The 23566-nt window shown below is 44.9% G+C and overlaps 1 protein-coding gene and 1 pseudogene across 1 annotated transcript in view; both read right to left on the reverse strand.

Annotated features, from left to right (window-relative positions):
* LOC126544068 (transmembrane protein 208) overlaps window positions 1-23566 on the reverse strand; it is a 63595-nt gene that overhangs the window by 27834 nt on the left and 12195 nt on the right. The window contains exon 5 of the mRNA XM_050191275.3: window positions 11800-11884. Coding sequence (XP_050047232.1) covers window positions 11800-11884 — 85 coding nt within the window. The remainder of the gene's footprint in view (window positions 1-11799; window positions 11885-23566) is intronic.
* Window positions 1091-4391, reverse strand: LOC140215423 (uncharacterized; annotated as a pseudogene).

Below are 23566 nucleotides of genomic sequence, written 5' to 3' on the forward strand. Positions count from 1 at the left end.
AAGTAGTTACTCACGGTAGATTTCTTTTCCATTGCCGCCACCCATGAGATTATTTCAGCCTCTCTGACTTTCCGCTTGACGTTCTTTGTTGCTGTGTTGCCCACCCTGTCGAGTTCTGTCGTTCGGCGATCGCTTCTCGTACTCCTTGTTCCACCAGCTTTTCGGTTTCTTTTTTCCTTTCCAACGAATATGTTGCTTCTCTTTCCTTATTTCTGTCGTTATTACACTTAGAAGCTCACTATATTCCCACTCTTTATTTGGCCATTTGCAAAGTTCTTCCTTGAATCTAGGGACTATATTTGTTATTTGTTCAGCGTTCAAATTTAGACTGGCCATTTTGCACTCCTTACTCTCTTTCCCAACTACATATCCCATTTTTAAAATAATGTGTTTATGGTCACTCCCTATGCTGCTATACCCTTCCTCATCAATGACCAATCATGAGTTCCTTCTGTCATCAGACAGTAATCAATGATTGATTGCCAGTTTCCCACTTCCCACATGATGTGCCCTTCACACTTAGGCCCTGTATTCACGATAACAACGTTATGTTGCTCACAAAGGTCTAGCATTGACTTCCCGTTGTTGTCGGTATAGCCATCTAAATCCTGTATGTGGGCATTCATGTCACCTAATAGGATAATTTCAGCAGCATTCCCAAAACCCTTAAATCAGCGCTTATGCATTCCACTAACTCTTTATTCTTCTCTGTGCGATTATTTCCAGTCCACAAATGTATAACGCCCAGCCAAGTTTTTTTCCCCACTCATTGTACCTGATAACCAAAGATGCTCTTGACATTTTGAATTTACTCTTTTCCATTTGGCTCCCTGATGGTTGAGCATTCCGACTCCCCCTCTCTTATATATATATATATATATATATATATATATATATATATATATATATATATATATATATATATATATATATAACGAAGAACAGAAGCGCCCCCTGGGGAATAAAGAATTAAAATGAATAACGAAACTGAATACAATACACTCCCCCCCTTTAGTGATTAGTTGTTAGTAAGTATTAGTAAGGAAACCCCAAGGCATGCACACTGTACTTATTTACACATATTTACAGACTATGTACACAACGTCAGACCGCCAACTAGTTGGTCTGATAGTCTTGGAGCTAGGCCGGTGGCCGGCGCTCTCGGGTCGGCCGCTTTGGACGTCGCACTGTCGATGATGGCGACGGGCTCGTAGACTGCTGGGGCGACCTCGGTGGTGGCCTGCGGAGTAGACCGGCAAATGGCACGGTATTCTATGACAGCTTGCCGAAGTGGTCGACTTTCGAGTGCGACTTGAATGAAGTTTTTCAATGTGTGATTGAACAGTTCTATTTGCCCATTCGCTCGGGGGTAGTATACCGAGGAATGTGAAAGACGGATGCCTCTGTTTTGCAGGAAGGTGATGAATTCACGCGAAGTGAACTGAGGTCCATTGTCGCAAACGATCTCTTCTGGGTAGCCTTCACGGGCAAAAACACTTGTTAAAAAGTCTTTCACGGTGCTCGTGGACGCTTCGTCGCAAAAATATACCTCTGGCCATTTAGAATGGTAGTCAACAAGCGTTACAGCAAACCTGCTGTTTTGAGCTGCACGCTCCAATGGACCAACAATGTCTAGGCTAAGCTTCTGCCAAGGTCGTTCAGGCCATTCAACAGGTTGCAACGGTGCTGGTGATGTGTTGGCAGACTTATCTGCCTCTAGGCAGATGTGGTAGTGTTTTACTGCCGTTTCCACTTGCTTATCCATTCGTAGCCACCAGAACCGCTCACGCAGTCACGCCTTCAAGCGCGTGATACCCGGATGTGTCTCGTGCGCAGTGCCGATGATCTGAGCCGTGAGGGAGGACTGAACAACGAGCGCTCTCCATGCAGTAGCAGGTTATCGACAACAGAAAGTTCTTCCCGAATGGGGTAGAATGGTTTCGCCTCTTCTGGTATGGACTCCTTTGGCAGCCAGGAACTCAGCACGAATGACTGGATGGTTTCCAGGCAACCGTCGTCGAAGGCAGCCTGCCTGAACTTTTCCTTTGTCATGCAGGCTGGCTCAATGAACGAGACAATTTCTTCCTCCTCAGCAATCTCTGCCTCCGAGGGAGGTGCTGGCAGCCGAGAAAGTGCATCTGCTACAGTGTTTGTGGACCCTTTGCGGTATTCAACAGCGAAATTGTAGCAAAGCAGTCGTGCCCTCCAGCGTGTGATTCGGATGGGCGTCTTCCATGTCCTTGTGACAACAGCAAGGACACCAGTGCCTGGTGACCTGTTCGAATTGTGATATGGCGACCCCAAAGGTACGTGTGCCATCGGTCACATGCCCAAATAGATGCAAGAGCTTCTCGTTCACCGACTGAATATTTTCTCTCCGCAGGCGACAGTGTACGAAATGCGAAAGCAACTGTACGGAGCTCGTGGCCACTTTGTTGTTGCAGGACTGCTCCCAGCCCACAGTCGGACACGTCGGTGGACATAATGACTGGCAGTGACGGATCGAACATCTGGAGGACTGCACTCGATGAAAGCATTTCCTTGACGCTCCTGAAACTGCTGTCTGCTTCGGCAGACCAGATGAATGGCTCATTTTTGCGAAGTAAGATTTTCATAGGCTCGACCCCCTGTGTCAAGTGTGGAACAGAGTTGGAGTAGCATTCTACGAGACCCAGGAACGAATGAAGAGTGGCAACATCAGTTGGCATTGGTGTGTTGACTATGGAGTCTACCTTCTCTGGAAGTGGCGAGATACCACGTGCGGTGACCTTGTGCCCTAGATACGCAAGTTCTGGAACGTCGAAGAGGCATTTGTTGTTCAGTTTCAGACCTGCATTCTTGACTTTTGCAGCATGGTCTTTAAGTTTGAAAGGTGTTCTTCTGCGGTCTTGCCAAAAATGATGACATCATCAATGTAGAATAACACACCAGAGCAGTGGCGGAAGATCTTTGTCACGGGGCTGCATGCTTGACGGTGTGGAAATGGAACAGGATAGCGGGTCAATGACAGTCGGCAGCAGAGCAACGGGCGTGTATAAGCACTTGAGAGCAGAGCCCTCAATGCGAAGATTCAAGGCTTTAATGCCGTCAAGACCAATGAGACAAGTTCATTGGTGAACAACATAGAAATGTAGTGACCCTGTGCAGCCTTTAAACTGAATGTCTGCCTGGAAACAACCTAGCGCGAAAATCGGCCATTCAGAGTAGTCAAACAGAGTAACATGCGGAGCAGGCAGGAGTGGAACGCTCTCAAAATATCGACTGAATTCTTGCTCCGACATGATTGAAACAAAAGACCCTGAATTGACACGGAATGTCAAGGTGACATTCGCGACTTGCACTCGAATATGAATTCTGCTACACGCGGAATGCTGCATAGTCAAGACTTGCTCAGCACTGCTAGATGACGAAACATCTTCATGAAATTCAACTTCACAGACTCAGCCTTGCATTTGAGTTCGTTTGCGGTTGCATACCTTTTGAAAGTGGCCCTTGCGACCGTAAAACGAACAAGTCTTGCCACGGGCTGGGCACTGCGGCGCTGATGCGATGCGGTCCTGTGAGCCGCATTGAAAACAATGTGGTGAACCGGAGGGGCTACTCTGTTCTCGGTTCCGCTCAGGGGGGCGGTTCCGCTGCGGCGCACGTGAGCTGCCCGCGTTCCTTGTTAAATTCTGCTGAAAGGGGACTACCGGCTGTGAATTTCTTTTTTGCAAGGAATGCGAGGATGGTTTAAGACGCTGGCGCAATGAAATTGCTTCGACCGAAGCAGAAAGCTCCTTTAGTTCTTCAGCCGCCTGCTAAAATTGAAGTGCAATTCGAACTGAATTTTCGAATGAATGCGTGGAACCCTCGAGCAGTAACCGCTCACGTACACGATTGGAAGCTACGCCAGCAACGAATTGATCCTGCAGAGCATCATCTTGCGAGGCAAACGAACAATGTGACGCTAGCTCCCGTAGAGCGGCAACAAAGTCATGAACGGACTCTCCTGTGTTTCGGCTGCGGCGATGAAAGCGACGACGCTTGATGATAACATTGCACGACGTCGAAAACTGGTGCCATAATGCGGTGAGTGCAGAGTTGTATTCATCAGGAGGGGCCACGACAGACTTGTCATCGGTGAGTGCTGCGGCACTTGGCACTGCCATGCTGGTCCCTGCATGTAATGTCTGATAAATACGCTGGCCCTCCGCCCCCATACAATGCAAAAGAATAGCCTTGCGTTGCTCTGGCTTGAATGCGGCGGCTCCGGATGCCAACAAGTACACGTTGAACATCTGCTCCCACTGCTCCCGTGGGAATGACGGACGGCCGGGCGTCGGAAGGAAAAACGGTGGCGGAGCAAGCCCGGTGAAGCTCATGGTGGGCGGATCCGGATGGCGCAGCATGATTGGGGGTACGTTCACAACATCCTCGTCGCCAATGTGATATTTTCGAAGGTGGGAGTCAGACTCCAGCCATCCCGATGTATAAAAAGCCGTTTATTCAACACATACAACCATATATATAACGAAGAACAGAAGCGCCCCCTGCGGAATAAAGAATTCAAATGAATAACAAAACTGAATACAAGTTTCACCATTTTCTGATTGCCAGAATGTGGGATGCTACATTTATTTATTTTTATTTACATATTTATTTCAAAGTACTGCAGGCAGCAGTGCTGCCAAAGCAGGAGAGGTTTTCTTTTCTTTTACATCATGTGCAAAGACAAAGAATTCACAAAGGCATGTACATTTATACAATCAACAACAGACGCTGGCAGACAATTCCACTCGTCAATTCTGAGCGGAAAGAAAGTCTTCTGAAACATCTTTGTCTTCACAAACTACAAGCTGATAACATTCGAGTGATTAATTTTATATGACCTGCATTGTGCATGGGAAAGGTAAGTTTTGTGCAGCAGACCAATTCTGTTTTGATAGATCAAATAAAGCATTTTTAGTCTCGCAAGCTTTCGCCGGACACGGAGGGGCTCCAGATTCCGTCGCTGGAGCATATCGGTAACAGAGGAAGATTGATAGTCTGATACAATAAATATAGCAGTGAGGTGCTAAATTCGTTCTACTTGTGGAATATCATTAACCTAGTGTGGGTCCCACACTGTGGAAGCGTACTCAAGGACTGGTCGAACTACAGTGTGGTATGCCTCGAGTTTAACACTTGACGGTGAGTCTTAATTTTCTGTGCAGAAAGCAAAATTTATTAAATGCTGTTGTGCAAACATTCTTCAAATGCTTATCCCATTTTAAGTTGCTTGTCATAGTTAGTCCCAGATATTTGACAAACGTTACTGACTGAATACTTTTACTAGCAATGTAATAAGTATGAGACAGTGGCTTTTTCTTTGTTGTTATTGTCATAGCAACTGTTTTATCAAAATTCATTTGCATGCCGTTTTGTTGGCACCAGTCCGCAAGTTTACAGAGGCTATTGTTCGGTAGTGTTTGGCAAGAGGAGGTATTAACAACACTGTACATTATGCAGTCGTCAGTGAATAATTTTACTCTAACAGAGTGGTTGACGTTAGAAGCAATACAGTTTATATAAATTAAAAATAACAAAAGGACCAAGTACAGAACCTTGTGGTACCACTGACAAGACCGGCAGGTCGGCAGACCTGACACCTGCACTCTCGATAAACTGTGTGCGATTTTGCAGATAAGCCTGCAACCACAGTATTAATTTCTCAGAAAGCCCAGCATCCCTTAATCTGTAAATGAGTAAAGTGTATGGCACACAATCAAAAGCTTTTGACACGTCAAGAAAAACTGCATCTATTTGTTCACTATTATCTAGAGCTGAAGCAAAATCATGTGTAACCGAAATTAATTGTGCAGTTGTTGAGACAGTCTTCCGGAAACCGTGCTGATATTCAATGCAGAATTTTTTCGATTCGAGTTGCTTAGATATATGCTGAGCTATTACATGTTCAAGCAATTTACACCATGTGCTTATTAGAGAAATTGGTCTGTAGTTACAAGCTATTAGTCTGTTTCCTGATTTAGATACGAGAACTACTCTTGCCGTGAGTCAATCTGTGGGTAAGGAGCTTTGCTCGAGTGAAGCGTTAAACAGAACATAAAGGTAATGTGGTACAACCTCCATGTATCGTACAAGGAACATATTCGGTATGCCGTCAGTGCCGCTTGACTTTTTCGTTTTAACATTTAAAAGAAAAGAAACTATTCGTTCATGAGGAATTTCAGGCGTTGGGTTTGCAACGGGCAGTAGATCAGTTTTGCATTTGCAAATATTCAACATTTGGCCTTGTAAACGCTTGGTGAAAAGTAGTGTTGAATTCATTTACAACAGAAGTAAAGTTTGTACACATGTTACCATTATTCTTTATATGATTCACACACAGTTTCGAACCTGACAAGTAGCACCAGAATTTCTCAGGAGATTCTTTTAAGAAAGCTGTCAGAGTTTGTCCATAAAGTTTACTATACGCAAGACTCAATTTAGTAACCAGCTTTTCTTTAAGAGCAGTTAATGCTGACGTAGTTTTACCCTTCCTTTTTCATTTAATACGCTGCTTGAGATGGTTATGTCACGACTAACCAGGGTGTCTACCAAGTTGACATTTCCAAATTCCCTGAGTTTTCCAGGTTTTTCCTGAGCACCTTTGCGAAATTCCCTGAATGAGCCAGAACTTTGTTTTATGTCAAGACAGGCTGACACCACGTTGCCCGATGCTGTCACTCTCTAGTAAGCATGCTGAAACAAAAAAATGACTTAATCCAGTTTGAATAGTAAGGAGTAATATCTATTTTATTTAAAAAGAAAACAGAAGGAAGGTGTTAGTAAAATGCACAGCGAAAGAAATGGTAAAGCCCATTCCAAATTGAGTCGAACATTTTCAAATACGAATGAAAAAGAAATGCATGCATAAGTAAATATTTTTTTAATATCAGCTATTTCTATCAACTGATAGCAAGCTCATCTGTATGAGGTCCTGAACTTTGTCACAACTAAGGTTCTCTCTCAGCAGCTGGGAAGTCAACCTCAACTGTCCTGACATACTCTCAGCCCGTACACAACATCTCAGTGTTGGGTTTCACTGCTTAAACAATTTATTTTGGTTTGGATGAGGGACACCTGTGTCTCAGCGTCAGCCAACACTTAGTTTTTTTAGCTCAAGCTCCTTCAAAAAGCCGGCGGCACCCTTCCTTTCCCGTTAATTCCTCAGTGCGTCGGTCCTTTCTGTTCTCATCCTCCTTCTAACATGCTTTCACCACATGGATCATCTGAAGCATCCTCTTGGTCAGTTGTACAGTCAACATTTGATTTTTCGGACTTCCGAGGGGCCGCAAAAAAAAATTGAAAAAAAAAACGGGCAGTCTGAAAAACATTAATGCATGTCTTTAACTGCCTTTAAGGGATAAAATTACCACAGGCACGTCTGAAAAAGCTCTGAAGGCCTGCCAGTACGCTTATTAGGCATATCAGGGCTTGTACTGTGACAGGATACGGGGTGCACGCATGTGTAATTAAGGAATACATACTGTGTCCCGTGACAATTGCCCCCTTCCCACGCTTGTTATGCTTCACCGCCTAACACAAGTGTACTGAGGCGAAGCTAACTTTCGGAGACTGGCTTTACGCAACGCACTGTGCTCTGCGAGCTTCAAAGCCAATCGCGAGGATTACAAAGGCGGAGTCGGTGCCATTGGTGATAGCGGCGAATTCTTTCAATGAAAAACACGGCACCGCACGGCAAGAAGCTTAATAGCGAACATAGAAGCAGCTAGGCCTAACGTTGCCGCGGTGGTGGTTACGGCTGCCAGCGGATCTGCCTGCGAGAGTGCCGGTTCGAGGCGGCGAGATAATCAAAATAGCGGCGGTGGCGGCTTTGATTAATGCCATTTCAGACCTGCAGTCAGGGCAATATACATTGACTATATGGAGTACGTGGTGGTGCCGCAAAACCATGCAAATTATCGGGCATGTCCGAAAAATCGGGCGTCTAGAAAATCGGTCGTTAACTACTCTGGCAATACATCGTGCCGATGACACGGAGTCAATGACGATTCGTTGCGATTCCTCTGTTACTGGAGCCAGCATTAACACGACTTTCGTTCCCTTTCAATAAAGTTACAGCTAATTTTCCCTGATAGAAGCACAAATTCCCTGAGTTTTCCCTGAGTTTTTCCAGACTGTTCAAATTCCCTGAGAATTCCCGGTTTTCCCGGTTTTCCCGGTTGGTAGACACCCTGCTAACCCATGGGTTCCGATGCTTTGTAGTCTTTCTACGCAAATGAACAAACCTGTCAATGCATGATAGCACTAATTTCTTGAACTTGTTCCAAAGATAAGAAACATTGCCACCATGCTCAGAATCAGAAAGTGAGAGATGCATTGCGTCTAGGACAGATTCATCATTTGCAGCAAAAAAGTCACAAAGTTGTAACCGAGGAAGGCATTCTTGCGCTATTGATCTTTAGAGTAACTTGAACAATCGTGTGGTTTAAGATACCACCAGCAGTAGTAACTGAGCGAGCTTCAGAAAAATTTTTCAGTAATACAAGGTCAAGAATCGATAGTGTAGTTATAGTGGTGCGAGTCTGAATAGTGGCTACTTGTTTCAAGTCATGAAAAAATGACACATTTGTTATAAAATTGGGTGGACGTTACATACGGGTACACATTGTTTTCTATTTTGAACCCATGAAAACAGGGCAAATATTAGATTTGGGGCATATGAGGATAAATACTGTCATGTAAAGCAGCAATGTGTTTGGAAGGTTTTTTTTCTGTGTCTAATTATTTGACACATCGGATAATTATATAAATTATGTCAGACTCATCAAGGTCAAGTTAACAGAAGTCGACTGTACAAAGATGTGGCTCAAGCAACCTTACCCCAAATATCTCTGTAAAACAAATATATGTTGCGCATAAATGAGGCTTATAATTTCTGTTTACTTGAAGACAAAGAACTTGATACATAGTGGATGTACAGTGTACACCGCTTATAACGCAAGTCGCGGGAGTCGTAAAAATCCGCGCTATAAGCGGCACCGCATTATAACCAAAGCATGTGTTTTTCGACTTTTGCCTATGCCAAACGGACCACCTACCTTTCAAGCACAATTTATTACATATTTCACTCCCACACACGTGTAGCACAATCGCAACACAGCACAGAAACCAAGTTCTCCTGACAAGTCCGGCATCAGCGGAAGAACACTGTTATTTTTGTCTGGAGATTTTTTTTAACAGCACTTCAAAGAATTTTGTCCTCTACAAGGCTTAAGCAGTGAAGCGCTTTCTCACTCAAACTGTTCTTCTAGCAGTACATGTTCACTTTGCTGAGGTATTCCAAAGTGTCTTTGCATGGGACATGTGGGTCTGGCATTGGGTCGACATCATCGCATGACTTGTCTTCGGTTGCAAGCTCCGCACTACCGGGCACCGCTGCAATGATCGCATCATCCGTGCTGGCTTCCTCGCAGACAGGAAGCTCCGACTCACCGGCATCGACATATTCTTGGAAGGTGTCTGTGGTGGAAACAAACCTGCTTTCAACAATGCCGGACCACATGTCGTCAGTGTTGACCGTCTCATCGGCAACATTGTCGCTCAGCTTATTGGTGTCAAGAGCCTCTGCATTGTGCACGAAGCCTGCTTTGTTGAAGCACTTGCTAATTGTAGTGGCTTTTACCTGCCACCATGAAGTGGCAACCATATCAATCACGCCCTTCAAATTCACTTTAAGAGGCTGCTGCTGCTGCATGCTCAGCAAAGCTCTTTCGCAGATGCGTGTTTTGTAAAGTGCCTTTACGGTTGCAATGATACCCTGGTCGAGCGACTGACATTTTGCAGTCATGTTGGCAGGCAGAAACTTTAACATGACTGCAGTCAACATGGGCTTGATGTTGTGGACTGTGCAATTGTTGAGAATGAGTACAACCTGTCGCTTCTCTGCCACCATGTCTTCATCGAACTTGCAAAGCCAGCGTGTGAACATGTCCTGCGTCATCCACGCCTTTTAAAGCAATATGGCCTCGCTGATTTTCCAATGACAAACAGGCAGTGCTCGTCGCTTCCATCTATGTTAGCGCAGAACAACACAGTTATGCGCTCTTTTGAGGCCTTGCGGCCAGAGCAGGCTTCGCCTCTCAGTGCAAGAGTGCGGTTGGGGCTTTTTTTTTTTTTTTTGTTACACTACGAATGGTGTTAAAAAATGTTCTTGCCTTCTGTGTAACATGCATATTTTTATAGTTATTGTTCCTATTTTTATTGTGGTGTTTTCCCTTTTTCTTTTAAGTTCACGTGTTGTGTTGTCTTTCTGATTTATTATACATTAATGGTCCGAGTGCTTTCTATGACCCAGATTACCCTCCATTTTTGTGTGCTTGTGATTCGTATTCTCTTTTTGTACACTTCTGATTATTATTAGTAGTACTACGATAATCTTATTGGCCTTGTATTATTATTTTTTGTTATTATTGTTTGTCAGTTCCCTTCTTTTTTCGACTTATTACTGACTTATTACATCTGTATGCATTACTGCACCCCCCCCCCCCCCCCTATGTAATACCCTCCTGCGAGAGGGCCTTTAGGGGTATTCTAAATAAATAAATAAAAAAGGTAACAAAATATGCCAGCTTCGTCGGCATTGTAAACATCTCTGTCCGTATATGTGGACAGCATGGTTTACAAATTTAAATGAAGCCAGACTTCGATGGACTCGTCGTTGACATCACCGCTTTCACTGCGCACCACTTTGCAGCTGATGCCATGGCAATCCTTGAATCGCTGGATCCATCCATTAAGTGGGTTGAAGTCGTCATGGCCTAAAAGAACACCAAGGGACTTGGCTTTTTGTTGGAGCATGGGGCCACTCACTGGTATGCCCTGAACCCTAACTTCACGGAACCATCTGAAGAGCGCTGCGTCCACGTCTTCGTACTTCGACGTACGTATTCTCTTCCGTGACAGGGAAGACGAATCTTGCTGCAGTTGCTGCCGCAATTTGTCCTTGTTCTTGTATATGGTGGACACGGTTGTGTTGGAAACGTCATATTTGGCTGCCACCAACACCTTCTTCAGCCCACTTTCTATGTCCCTTATAACGCATTCCTTTGTCTCCAGCGATGAGACATGCCTTTTTCTCACCGCTTGAAGATGCCGCCGACGTCATTGTAACAAAAGCCCGACAACACACGTGCACAGAGGACAAATACGTCACGATGAGACCATGATGTGCACACACCAAATGCAACAAAAAGACTGAAAAAAAAAAAGGAGTGCGCTGTCGCCGCTATCGCTTCTACCCCACACTCCACGCAGCGCGCACCCTGATTGGATGCTGCTAGAGTGATGAAAACACTTGCCCTCTTTCCTCTAAAGTCTCCCACCCTTCTCCTTTTTTGCCTCTGAGAAAAGGCCGTGCTCCGTGCACCGATTTCATGGTCGCGCGGTTAAAGAAACCGCACTATAACCGGTAGTCTGCTTCGCGCACCTACGCAATAAACGGTCCGCCTATACGAGTTCTATGGGAGATATCTCGGTGGTCAAAAATCCCACCGGTCCCGCACTAAAAGCGGTTACATTATAAGTGGTCTGCACTGTACATAAACACTGATGAACATCAGAAATTTACACAGAGTTAACTGTGCCTGCCTTCACAAGAGTGCAGCAGCTATGCAAGGTCGGAGAAACTGAAACTAGTTCCAGGTAGCCCAAACTACTTTTCACGGGAATGTATTTGCAGAAGTTCTGCCCCCATAATTTTTGTCTCATAGACAAGGATAAGTTGTCCATGAGTATAGTCAACATGTTACTCACCACAAGCCATAAAATCCAGGCATACGTTGAGGCCAGTGAAAGTGTTTGTATACAGGCAGTGAAGATGATCAAGTCTTTCAGATGCCTTATGCAAGAGAAAAGAAAAAGAAGTAAAGCAAGTATGTTAAAGCACGAGATGATGAATATCAGAATAACAAATAAGTTATGTTGGGGAACTGCAGATGGAGAATGAGACATCAAGGATAAGTGAAGCACCAAATGAAAGGCAACACCAAATTTGTGTTTAAAGGAGTACCTGACACAAAATTTCAAAGTCGAAATAACGTGGGAGATTAACTTCTATGGACAAACACACAACATCAACAAAAATATCAATAGCGAGTGTAGCTTGAAACATATTTAAATTCAACTTTCAAGTATGTCCGGACAGTCACTTGCAATGTGCAGCACGCCGTGACATCGACATCAACACGGGCTCTGTTGTAAACATTTGAGGCATAAACAACAAAACACTGCTCTGTCGTAAACATTTCAGGCATAAACAACAACAAAGTTATCTCATGTAAGGAACTTTAGTGTCATGCCTGCAGGTGTGCTACGCGAAGAGAGTGGACATGAGACGCTATATGCAAATACACAATCAAAACTTTTATTGGGGATCATTAATCAAAGTACAGTTAAGAAATATGACAAAAAGCAAAACAAATAGTTCACAGAAAAAAGATGTGACTTAACAGGACACGGTGCATGAAGAAACAACGAGATTTCAGCAGAGGGTTCACAGGTTACACGTCCATCATCTGATGCGATAAGGTGATGTCAGCAGTTGATCAGTGGCTCCGATGTAAGTAGATGGCTTGGTTGCTCCTAATTATCGGCGGCCGCCGCGGCAGTGATCGGCGGAGTTGACAATGATGGTGGCGCTTGGCCTGGCGCAAAGGTGCGGGCTGTCTTCGTTCCTGCGGGCCTCTTTGCGCCCGCCCAATCTAAAGTTAAACATGTCTCTCCTCCAACTGCGTTCCCAGACCCGCGGTCATCCGACACCCAGCTGGGGTGCTGCGTTTCCCTCTTTTGCCTATTTCTCCTCGAGATGCCCTGTGCCGAAGCACCTTTGTTTTAGTCTGTTATTTTGAAGTTTGGCTGTCTGGGGACGGTCTTCGAAATTCCATCGGGTCGGCCGGTACAATTGCCTGACTGCTGCTTAGCGGGCCAGTATTTGGTGTCTTGTGGAGTACAACAGTCACCATATCTCACAAGTTTTTGTTGTAATTTTGCCTACCATTGAATTGGATTGCCTTTATTTCTATAAACATACAATTTATGGGGGATTTAAGGAAAAAGTTGCACACAGCAAACTGACAAGTCTTAAAACCTAGTCTGAGGACAGCAGTGGCAGGCACAGGCACCGATTTAAGACTAACAATACAAACAATACTACACAATGTTGCCTTCAACTTGTGCCAGCAAAAAAAAAAAGAAAGAAAAAAAAGAAAACACTAACAAATAAAAAAAGCCAAGCAATTCGCTGTTTACACATGAGCAACAAAAACAGTGAAAAAAAAATTAAGCAACAAATTCAGCATTGTTCAAATATCACTGAAGAACTCATACAAACACGAAACGGACAAAGAAGTGACATCGATGTTATTGTGCATGAGTGTGTTTAACAGGCATGGTAAGCAATGACATAACATTTGAAAAGCATAGTTAGTGTGAGGACGTGGCACATGCCAGTACATACTCATGACAGTACTCAGGAGGCAGGCGTCACCGCCAACATAGACACTCTCTTCACTTTGCCTGTTTAGCCTTCACAAGCTAAGTTCCTTCCCTGCATTATCCCATACTGGAGCCGGAGGATTGCATAATGAATACGTCACGGACCGTGCCTCTTTTTCTCTCTCTCGCGTTTTTGCTGAGCGGTGCACTTCCGGTGACGGTCTTTTGCATGAGCCATTGCGTTTGTCTCGTTTCGCGCAGCATAAGATTTTGTGCGCTTTGCAAGTGGACATCTGATCAGCAGTATAAGTCAATAGAGAGTTTTAGTGTTGGGGACGCAAGGCGTTGGGGCCCCAAGCGCTTGGGTGCGTTTGCGTTTGCGTACGCAAGCAGAAACACGTTATAGGTTAGCGGCCCCAAACGCAAGCCGCAGTGAGGTCACATGCGCTCGCAGCGCCATCAACGTCTGATGTTTGCTGCGTTATCGTTTTTTAAAACATGAAATCAAGCATATGAAGTAAAGCACATAAAACTATTCTTATTAAAAGCAGTTAATAGAGAGGTTTACAGTGTCCGGTAATCTGGTAAATGCAGGCTGAGACATTGGGGCGGAGCCATGAACTAGAGCGGCCTGCATGGTGCTGCCACCTGGTGGCGCAATGCTCAAACAGACAAAAACAGCTAATATTGCAGTAACCAAGTGAATTTTACTTTGCTGTGGGTATAAATTTTTGGCAGCAACACAATTATGCCAGTGCCGATAATTTACACCAGCAGCGAAGTAGAATAGACTTGGTTACAGCAATATTAGCTGCTTTTGTCAATTTGAGCTTTGCGCCGCCAGATGGATGCACCATGCAGGACGCTCCCGTTTATGGCTCCGCCCAACACCCCAACTGCGTTTATCTGAATACCAGACATGCTAAACCTCTCTAATACATATAAAAACGACGTCTGTCGACACTTGGCGAAAGATTTATTACATTATCTACCCGCTAGCTACTCGTAAGTTCTCCTACACCGCAAGAGTCACGTGGGTAACGTGACCACTTAGGGGCAGCGATGTTTTCGGCCGGCCAAACAACCCAAGGACGCAAGTAGACGTAGCGGTCTGCGCATGCGCAGTGCCGTCGCCCCTAGTTCTTGCGTACGCAAGCCGCTTGCGTCGCCAACACTAAAACTCCCTAATGCCACAGTCACAAGCACTGAGGCAGACACAAGAGGATGAAAGAGCAGGATCGCAGTGCTGGAACACGGTAGAAAATGACATAGTTTCATTCTCTGCACACAAGCATGGGAACAAGCAGACGAAACGGATGTACATCTCTCTTGCTATGGTACAAAGTAGAACAAAAACAGCAGACATTCGGTTTCTACATTTTATTATTTCTCTGAACTTTAATTGGTCTATTGGAGCAACACATTAAACAAATAACTGATGTCGCCCTGAATAATTCTTGTCACAGCACTGCCATGTATGTAGACGCACTTGTGCGATTGACGTCGACTCTCCGGCTGAGAGCAAGGTGCCCGCAAGAAGGGCAAACAGCGTTTGGTTTGAAATTTAAGTTCTTACTGCGCCGCGTCGGGATGTAATGCTTAGCAGACACGATCGTTAGTGCACATTGTATGCACTGCGCTTGTTAGCTCAACATGGCTAGACCTGGCGAGGGGCCCTTTAGGTATGAAAAAGAGCATAGTCCTCATCAGCGTGGAGCGGCATGGCTTGGCCACGGCACATGGATGCATTGATTGCCTGAGCATTAGGCATCATATATCAGAATAGACGCAAGGTAGACATGAAATACAGTGCAAGCAAGCAAGCAAGCAAGTAAGCAAGGATGTGCTGTTTGAACGGAGCATTGTTTGTTCATTGCTTCTGTTGAGCATTCACATGACTACGACAAAGACCAGCCAATTTTCGACTGCTGGAAAAGTTGAAGTACAGTAAAATCTCGTACATACGATCCTGTTTCGTACGATTTCCTGGTGCCAAAGTTCGTGGTCAAGAACACAAAAAATGACCCAACACAGTTACGCTTCTTTTTTACCGGTTCATATATTCCCAAAGAACACAATTTTCTGGCACCAACGTTCACTATCCTATGATATGTTTTCCGGCCACTAGATCCCGTGTGGGCTAGAAAAAATGTGAGGCACGCGCAATCAGGAGCAGTAGGCGGCCGTGACAGTAACTTCCCCAAAGCACTTGTCCACTCGTGTAACATGCCTGCAAGTACTCACTTTTCTCTTCTGGTATCAGCAAATGCCTTGCCCGTTGTCGCATTATCTTATATTGCTGCCAACGCTCTTGTGATGAACATCTTCACCTTAGTAATGTGCATTCCTGGGCGAGTTCACCTATCTGTTTCACAGTGCCTGTGGTGTAGTGCCATTGGAAGCGTACTGGATGCTTTGAATAGGCGATAACCCAAATGTGCCACCATACCGTGCTACAGGCAGATGTAAGCATCTCGTTTCACTTTGGCAGCACCATATTCCCGAAATTGCACAGCAGTCGACTTCCTGTTTCCCTTTGCCATCTTAAAACATCATGCAATAGGAAAACAACAAAGCGCATCTCAGACAGCTTGGGTCCTGACAGCTCAACACGTGTCAGCATCTAGGGCCGCAACAATTCTTGTAGGGTGGGTATCAAAACTTCCCGCCAAAATGCTCTATCCGAAGGAGCTGCTTGACCCAGGCTTAATTTGAGGAGCGCAAACACAAGCTTGCTGAAGCTACAAGAAGGACAATGTTCCTATTGGGTCCCTCAAGCACCTCCAGCTCAGCGCACTTCGGCGTCTCATGCTGCAATGATTCGTGCAGCGATTTGCATTATGTAATGTCAACTACAGTTGAGTCTGCCAAATTTTTTAGTGACCTTGGGGCATACATTTTTACAGTTAGTACCCATTTTCTCACGTTCTTTACCAAAACGTACAAACAAGGTTCTACTGTAGTCACTGGTTCAGTGGCTGAGAATAGAAACGCCACTTTAGCTGTGTGTTTGTATCAAGCTGAACATCTCAGTCTGCATGCAGCCACGGCCCGTGGACGCATTGATTGTATCAGCATTAGAAAGCATACCTCAGGATAACTGCAAGGTAGATGTGAAATACAGTGCAAGCAAGCAAGCAAGGATTGTGCTGTTTGAAGGAAACTATGTTCATTGCTTCTGTTGAGCACTCACATGGCTATGACAAAGACCAGCCAATTTTTTACTGCTGGAAAAGTTGAAATAGTCACTGCTCACGTGGTTGAGAATAGAAACGCCACTTTAGCTGTGTGTTTGTATGAAGTTAAACATTCCAGTCCGCATGTGCCTTCTGTTCATAGAATTAAAAATGTCTTAATCCTGTTTTGAGAACAGGATCTGGTATCCACAAGGACAACGATAATCTTTAACAATCAGTGAGGAGTTCCAAACTAATGTCTTCACGTACATTCGAAGTGTCAGTCAAGTGTTGGAGAACTGTCACTTCATGAGGACACACTGCTGCCACTAGGAACAGATATGGCTTCCTTCAAAACAGCACCATCTTTTAAAGGGGCCCTGAACCACCCCCCGGGCTTAGTGAAATAACATAGTCCACGGGTAGAATACGCAGCTGTGAACATCTCAGCCAAGTTTTGCTGTCGTACGCGGAGCGTAGAGCTCGCAAACGGATTGTGAAATCCTCTTTCTCTCAAACGCTCTCTCTCTTTTCAACAAAAGGCCCTGTCCTCACTCTCTTCTAGACAGACTATTCCGTTATCGGACGCACTATTTCTTCATTCCCATAGACGGCTGCTATTGGCCAATAGCTGACATCAAGCTGCGGTCGGCTACATGGTGTTGATATCATGGCCGCCGCGGGGTGCCGCCACGATCCACTGGCTAAGCACACTGCGGCTCGATGAGGACAACCACGTTTGGCTTATGTTTAGCACACTGTAAGCACCAGAGGCGGAAGTCATGGTGTCTACATTAACATCCAAAATTAAATTTGAACTGCGCGCCACGGTGACATTTAGAAGGCAGAGCGTTGTGGGACCGCCACACTGCGTCGTAGCCTTCACAGTGCCAGGCATTGAAGAAGGAATGGGAGCACAGCAGAGGCCGTGTTTGATTGCCAATAACTCCACTTCTGCTGAACGCATTGAAGTACTTTTTGCAGCAAAGTATTTTTGAAGTAGCCTATTTTCACTTCAAATGCCTTTCTCCGTTTCAACAAAAAGTGGTTCAGGGCCCCTTTAAGGCATGTGAATAGTCAGCTTGGTTTTAATGCATTAGCATTAGGAATGTCAAAGTGGGAAAAAAAGAGTATGTGTGTGAAGTGTAGGAAGCCAAACACTTGGTAGAGGTAGATATATATATATACATGTACAGTCAAACCCCGCGATAACAGAAGCCCTCAACAATGAAATCCTTGCAACAACAAAATATTTCAGGGTTCCTGGCGGAGGTACATAGGAGTACATGTATTTCATATCCCTCAACAACGACACATCTTCAACCGGCAGCCCCGCGACAACAAAAATTTCTACCGTAGCGGGTCGCGTGTGTTCTGCACATGGTCTCAACATAACATCAAAAAGTGAAATCCTAATAAAAAAAGGTGCTAAAACATGTTCTTTAATCACTTTAGAAACTTGCTTGCTGCCACCTGTTGTTGCTAGCTTAGAGGGTAGTTGTAGCCCATAACTTGTTTTTACAGGCAACCATACGATGCCGCTTGACCTCCGGCTGCGACTCTAGCAGAAGCGGCCAGACGACTTGTTTCGTACCCCTCGTTGTCCTCGTCGTGCTTAGCCGTTGTGTGCAGCAGTAAGCCTTGCGAAATGCCTCCTCCAGTTAAGAAACGCAAGTTTCTCATGCTCTTAGAGAAATCTCAAATCATCGCGGAAGCTGCAACCGGAAAAAAGAAGATGAATACCGATGTGAAGTTTGGGATACCGTGTAGCTTCCTGTCGACCATATTAAAATTCAAAGACATCTTGGTGGCACTGGAGAATGGAGCACATAGGGAGCACAAGACTGTGGCCGCTCCAGCTTTTGAAGGCGTGGACCAGGCTGTGTACAAGTGGTTCCAGGACAACCGTGCAAATGGCATACCGGTGTCTGGCAGATTGTTGCAGCAGAAAGCCGTCGACATTGCATGCCTTCTGGGGCACAATGACTTTAAAGCTAGCGCCGGCTAGCTGAGCCGTTATAAAGCATGACACAACATCGCCGCCAAAGTGATTTCTGGAGAATGCACGAGCGTTAAAAAGGAAGACGCAGTAAACTGGATGCGAGAGACTCAGGAAGCCACCACGGATGAGTAGGAACCCCACGACATATACAACGCCGACGAAACGGGATTGATTCTGAGATGAGACGCCAAAGTGATTTCTGGAGAATGCACAAGCGTTAACAAGGAAGACGCAGTAAACTTGATGCGAGAGACTCAGGAAGCCATCACGGATGAGTACGAACCCCACAACGTACACAACGCCGACGAAACGGGATTGTTTTATGAGATGCTTCCGTCGCGGACGCTAGAATTGAAGGGCCAAAAATGTCACGGCGGCAAACGGAGAAAGAAACGCATCACAATTCTTCTCTGCACGAACATGAACAACAACAAAAAACAAGTACAGTGTAAATCCACGGCCTACATACAAACATTTTAGAAATTTGCTTCAAATATACCATTGCTTACACAGTATATTAGTTTCGAGTGATATGAAATCTTACTCAACTTAGAATTATGACAATCACCAAGAAACCAACGGTTTAAAAATGTTCGAAATGCTTGCCTTCCGCCGCAACACACTACATGAACTGCTCTCGCGTCGAGTCGACAACTCTGCGCAGCATTTCCGGGTCGATGCTTCTACAGGCGGTAACTATTCTCATCTTCATGTCATTGACATTGGTGGGCTCAACTGTGTGAACGCGATCTTTCATGTAGCCCCACAAAAAGAAGTCCAGTGGAGAGAGATCAGGGGATCTCGGCGGCCAAAACATCTCTCCTTCGCTTCCAATCCACTGCCGTGGAAAGATAACAGTTTAACCAGTTCTTTGCAGTGGAGGAGAAATGTGGTGGGGCCCCGTCATGCTGCAACCGAACTTGCCGCAGTTCGTTGAGAGAGAGACTCGAGGCAAATTTATCGACGACACCAGCAAGAATTTCGTGCGCATAATTCTTTCCATCGAGGTTGCCTTCAAAGAAGAGAGCCAATGATTCTGTCCCCAAGTATGCCACACCATACATTCAGACCCCAGCGAATTTGGTGGTTTGGTTACCGCAGCCAGTGAGATTTCCTTGTAACCAGTAGCGAGCATTGTGAATGTTCACTGTGCCGTTTCTGCAAAATCAAGCCTCATTAGTCCAAATCGCTCTTTGTACGAAATCCTTATCTTGATCAATCTTTATTAAGCCCAATTACAAAAGTCTGCCTGTTTCTCAAAGTCTGCTTACTTAGGCCCTGATGAAGACTTGCATGGTATAGATAAAATTCATGCTTTTTTAGAACATTGTGCACTGTTCCCACGCTTTTCCCGCACTGTTTAGAAATTTCTCTGATGCTTAGATTTGGCATTGCATGCACGCAGAAAAGGACAACATTTTCAAAGTCCTCATCAATGATGCTCTTCTTGGGCTGTCTTTTTTGGCTAACTGAGCCTGCTGTACGAAAACATCTGAAGATGATAACAAATGTTGTTGGAACTCGTCGATCCGGTTGGAGAGACGCGTACACTCATTGCTATGAGGCATCGCCGTTCATCTCCGCCATTGATAGCATTACATCAATTTTTTCTGCCATAGAATAGTACCTCGACCCAGACGAAGCAGCCATTTTTCAACACAGAAGGTCCCAACGCAGGGTTTGCTTCTTCCAACGGCCCAGTAGAGGCAATCAGTGGAAAGGCAAAGGCACGTAATGTAAGCTCAGGGGTTCACTCGAAGCACTTGCAAGGCGATGCCTGATCTGTTCGGCCCTTTCACAAAACCGCGAAGCATAAAAAAAATTGTCAGGCATACACCAATGAAGTGCATTACTAACACCAGTTCACAGTCGTCCTTCTATTTCCCAGCAGTTTTTCAGGTGTAGGCAATGCAGGCCCTCAAATCACACACTTTGGACAGGTACAGCATCCCTGGAACACCACTGGCAACTAAGGTACTGCCTTGCAGCTGTCACCTTTGTTTCATGCTTAACGCTTGCATTACTTTGAGCCTCCGAAATGAAAATAATAATAATAATAATAATAATAATAATAATAATAATGAAACCAAAGCCAGTATCGTAATCCTGCACTTGATTGCTCGACAGTACCTGTATGGTGGCACCGCGCTTTGTCGCCAACTCTGCAAGTCATTCAAAAAAGCGCTCGGCCCAAGCCGCCACGCAAAAGTCATCCTTCGGTTTCGCTGGCCACGAACGAAAATGGTAGCACCGTCACCTGTCACCCCGCATTCTTGTCGGACGGAGCATCATACGCAACACCTGCATCACACTAGGGAGGGGCCTCATAGAAGGTGCCGCCGTCCCGTATGCGTAATTAGACGGCTTGGGCTGAAATTTCAGACATGCATATCTCGGGACATAGGCACGTTACTAAAATTGTACAAAATGGAATAGTCCCCAAATGGCACCGCCTCTGAGTTTTCAATATAAACATGCATGCTAACTGTAGTAAATAAAAAGTTAGTTATTGAATTTAATTAAATAGTGACATTACAACGACAATTATCCTCAGTTTGTGACCGCCTGGCTGCATAACCTAGGTAGACAAATGGCTTCTGTGTACTCCTCTTCGAATTTTTTTTAAAAACCTGGAAAGTCTTAACTTTGAACACCCTGTACATATATCATATTATAAGTCAACACGCTAAGACACCAAGGACAACACAGAGGAAATAGTACTTACTAATTGAATTAAAGAAATCATAAATTAATGGAAATGAAGTGGATGAAAAAACAACTCGCCATAGGTGGGATTGAACCCACGTCTTCGCATTACGCGTGCGAGGCTTTTGCCAATGGAGCTACCGCAGCACTATTTTCCCATCCACTTTCTGGGGTACTTATGTTTTGCTACTAGAACTAACCCTGAGAGTGTCAGCCAACACCACCACTCACAAACCTAGGCAGTGGACGTAAAACATACTTTCTGCCACAGGTGTCACGAGCACATGATCCATTTGGGTGACGCAACTGGTCCATAAGCCCACACATGCTACCTAAAGGCATCAATGTTGCCGGATTCAAGACTGTCGTAATGTAATGCATGAGAACAAGGGGACTTGTACTTACTTACTGAATTAAAGAAACGATATATATATATATATATAGTGCAACTGACGACGGTCTGCTCTGAACCATTGTCAGTTGCATGCACTTCGCTCCTTAAACATGTGTCAGTGAGCTCCTGAACAACACTTCACAATGTTGTGAACCCTGTTTAAATCATGGATCCTGGACTTCAAAGAGGTGCGACGTAGTGCATCCCCCCCCCCTAACACATTTCTCTTGCATTTAATGCTACATAGCCACAGAGTTTATTTTTATTTTCTGTTATTGCACACTGCTTGCATGCTTGCACTGTATCTGATATTTACCTCAAGAATGGTCTGAGATGTGCTACCTAGTGCTCAGCTATCCACATGCCATGGCCGAGCAATGCCGCCCCACTGTGTCATTGACTAACCACTTGAACTGTGTGATGAAAATACCGGCCACAGAGTGCTGGCTTCCCGCCGCTGAGTGATGTCTCTCCATGATGTCTGCTCATGGGCGTGTCTAGACATGCTTCTCAGTCCGAGTTTTAAGGTTTGCATGTAGTGAGAGCCCCAATTCAGAGCACTACAATTATAAGGAGAATCACAATTTTTAAGTTCTAAATGCTGATATGGCATGCACAAACAGCTCGCTTCAATTTCCCCATTGTGATGAGCCATCCAAGTCTAATAGATAAATATTCAATTAAGCAATTTTGGGTTTTTGCACATTAAATACCAACTGCAACGAAATTTCACTTTGGCTACGTTGGTAATAGTAAATGACTAGTACACAGCACCGAAGCAATCGTGCATCTGATGGTTGGTGGATATGATGTAAGCTCTCGCATACCGCCTCCAAGATTTTTCAGCGCGCAGTAGGTAGCCGGGGGTGGCGCCTAATCTTAAAGGTCATGTTGAGGAGTCACACGTTCCAAGTCAAGCATCGCTTCCGGCAAGCGGTAATAGTGGAGTATTTTCAGCTTGGGTATTACAAACGTCCATTTTCGTGAGCCTTTCATGACGCATCCACTCGTATTTCAGACGTAAAATTTTGCAGGCTGCTCTATATCTACGCTATCTGACACTAGGCTTTTTGAGCGGTCCAACATTTCATTGCAGTTACATCATCTCAGCCGCCTTCAGATGTCTACCACCACTTACACCTCGGCTCCGAAGAAACCATACTTCTATCTAAATAATCCTATATTTAAATATTACTTAGTCTTTTTTGAAACACCTAGTATAGGCCATAAAAGCGAGTCAGTTTCTGACCTACACTACTCCTTAATAAAGGGAAAATCAGACATCTACCAAGTCGTAACAATTGCTACAAAGGAAACCCATACGGGTTCCTCGAAAGAAAAGCCTCGCAGTTGGAGAAAATTCGTCCTGGTCCGGGACTCAAACCTGGGACAACCGCCTTTCCGGGGCAGTGACTCTACCATCTGAGCTAACCAGGTGGCTAGCAGATGGCGGGGTGAAGTTGTACCTATCAACAACTCAAAGCAAAGGCAAGAGTTTGACGTAATAGTTGTGCAGAAACTCGCAAGGTGGAGAGAAGTAATTAATAAAGGAAAAATGAGACACCCACCCAACCCTAACAATTGCTACAAAGGAAACCCATACAGGTTCCTCGAAAGAAAAGCCTCACAGTTGAAGAAAATACATCCTGGTCTGGGACTCGAACCAGGGACCACGGCCTCTCCGGGGCAGCTGCACTTTTCTTTTGAGAAACCCATGTGGGTTTCCTTTGTAGCAATTTTTATGATTGGGTGGATGCCTCATTTTCCCTTTGTTAATTAGTTCTTTCCACCTTGCGTGTTTCCACGGAA

This window comes from Dermacentor andersoni, chromosome 1 (genome assembly GCF_023375885.2).
Source record: "Dermacentor andersoni chromosome 1, qqDerAnde1_hic_scaffold, whole genome shotgun sequence".
Lineage (NCBI taxonomy): Eukaryota > Metazoa > Arthropoda > Arachnida > Ixodida > Ixodidae > Dermacentor > Dermacentor andersoni.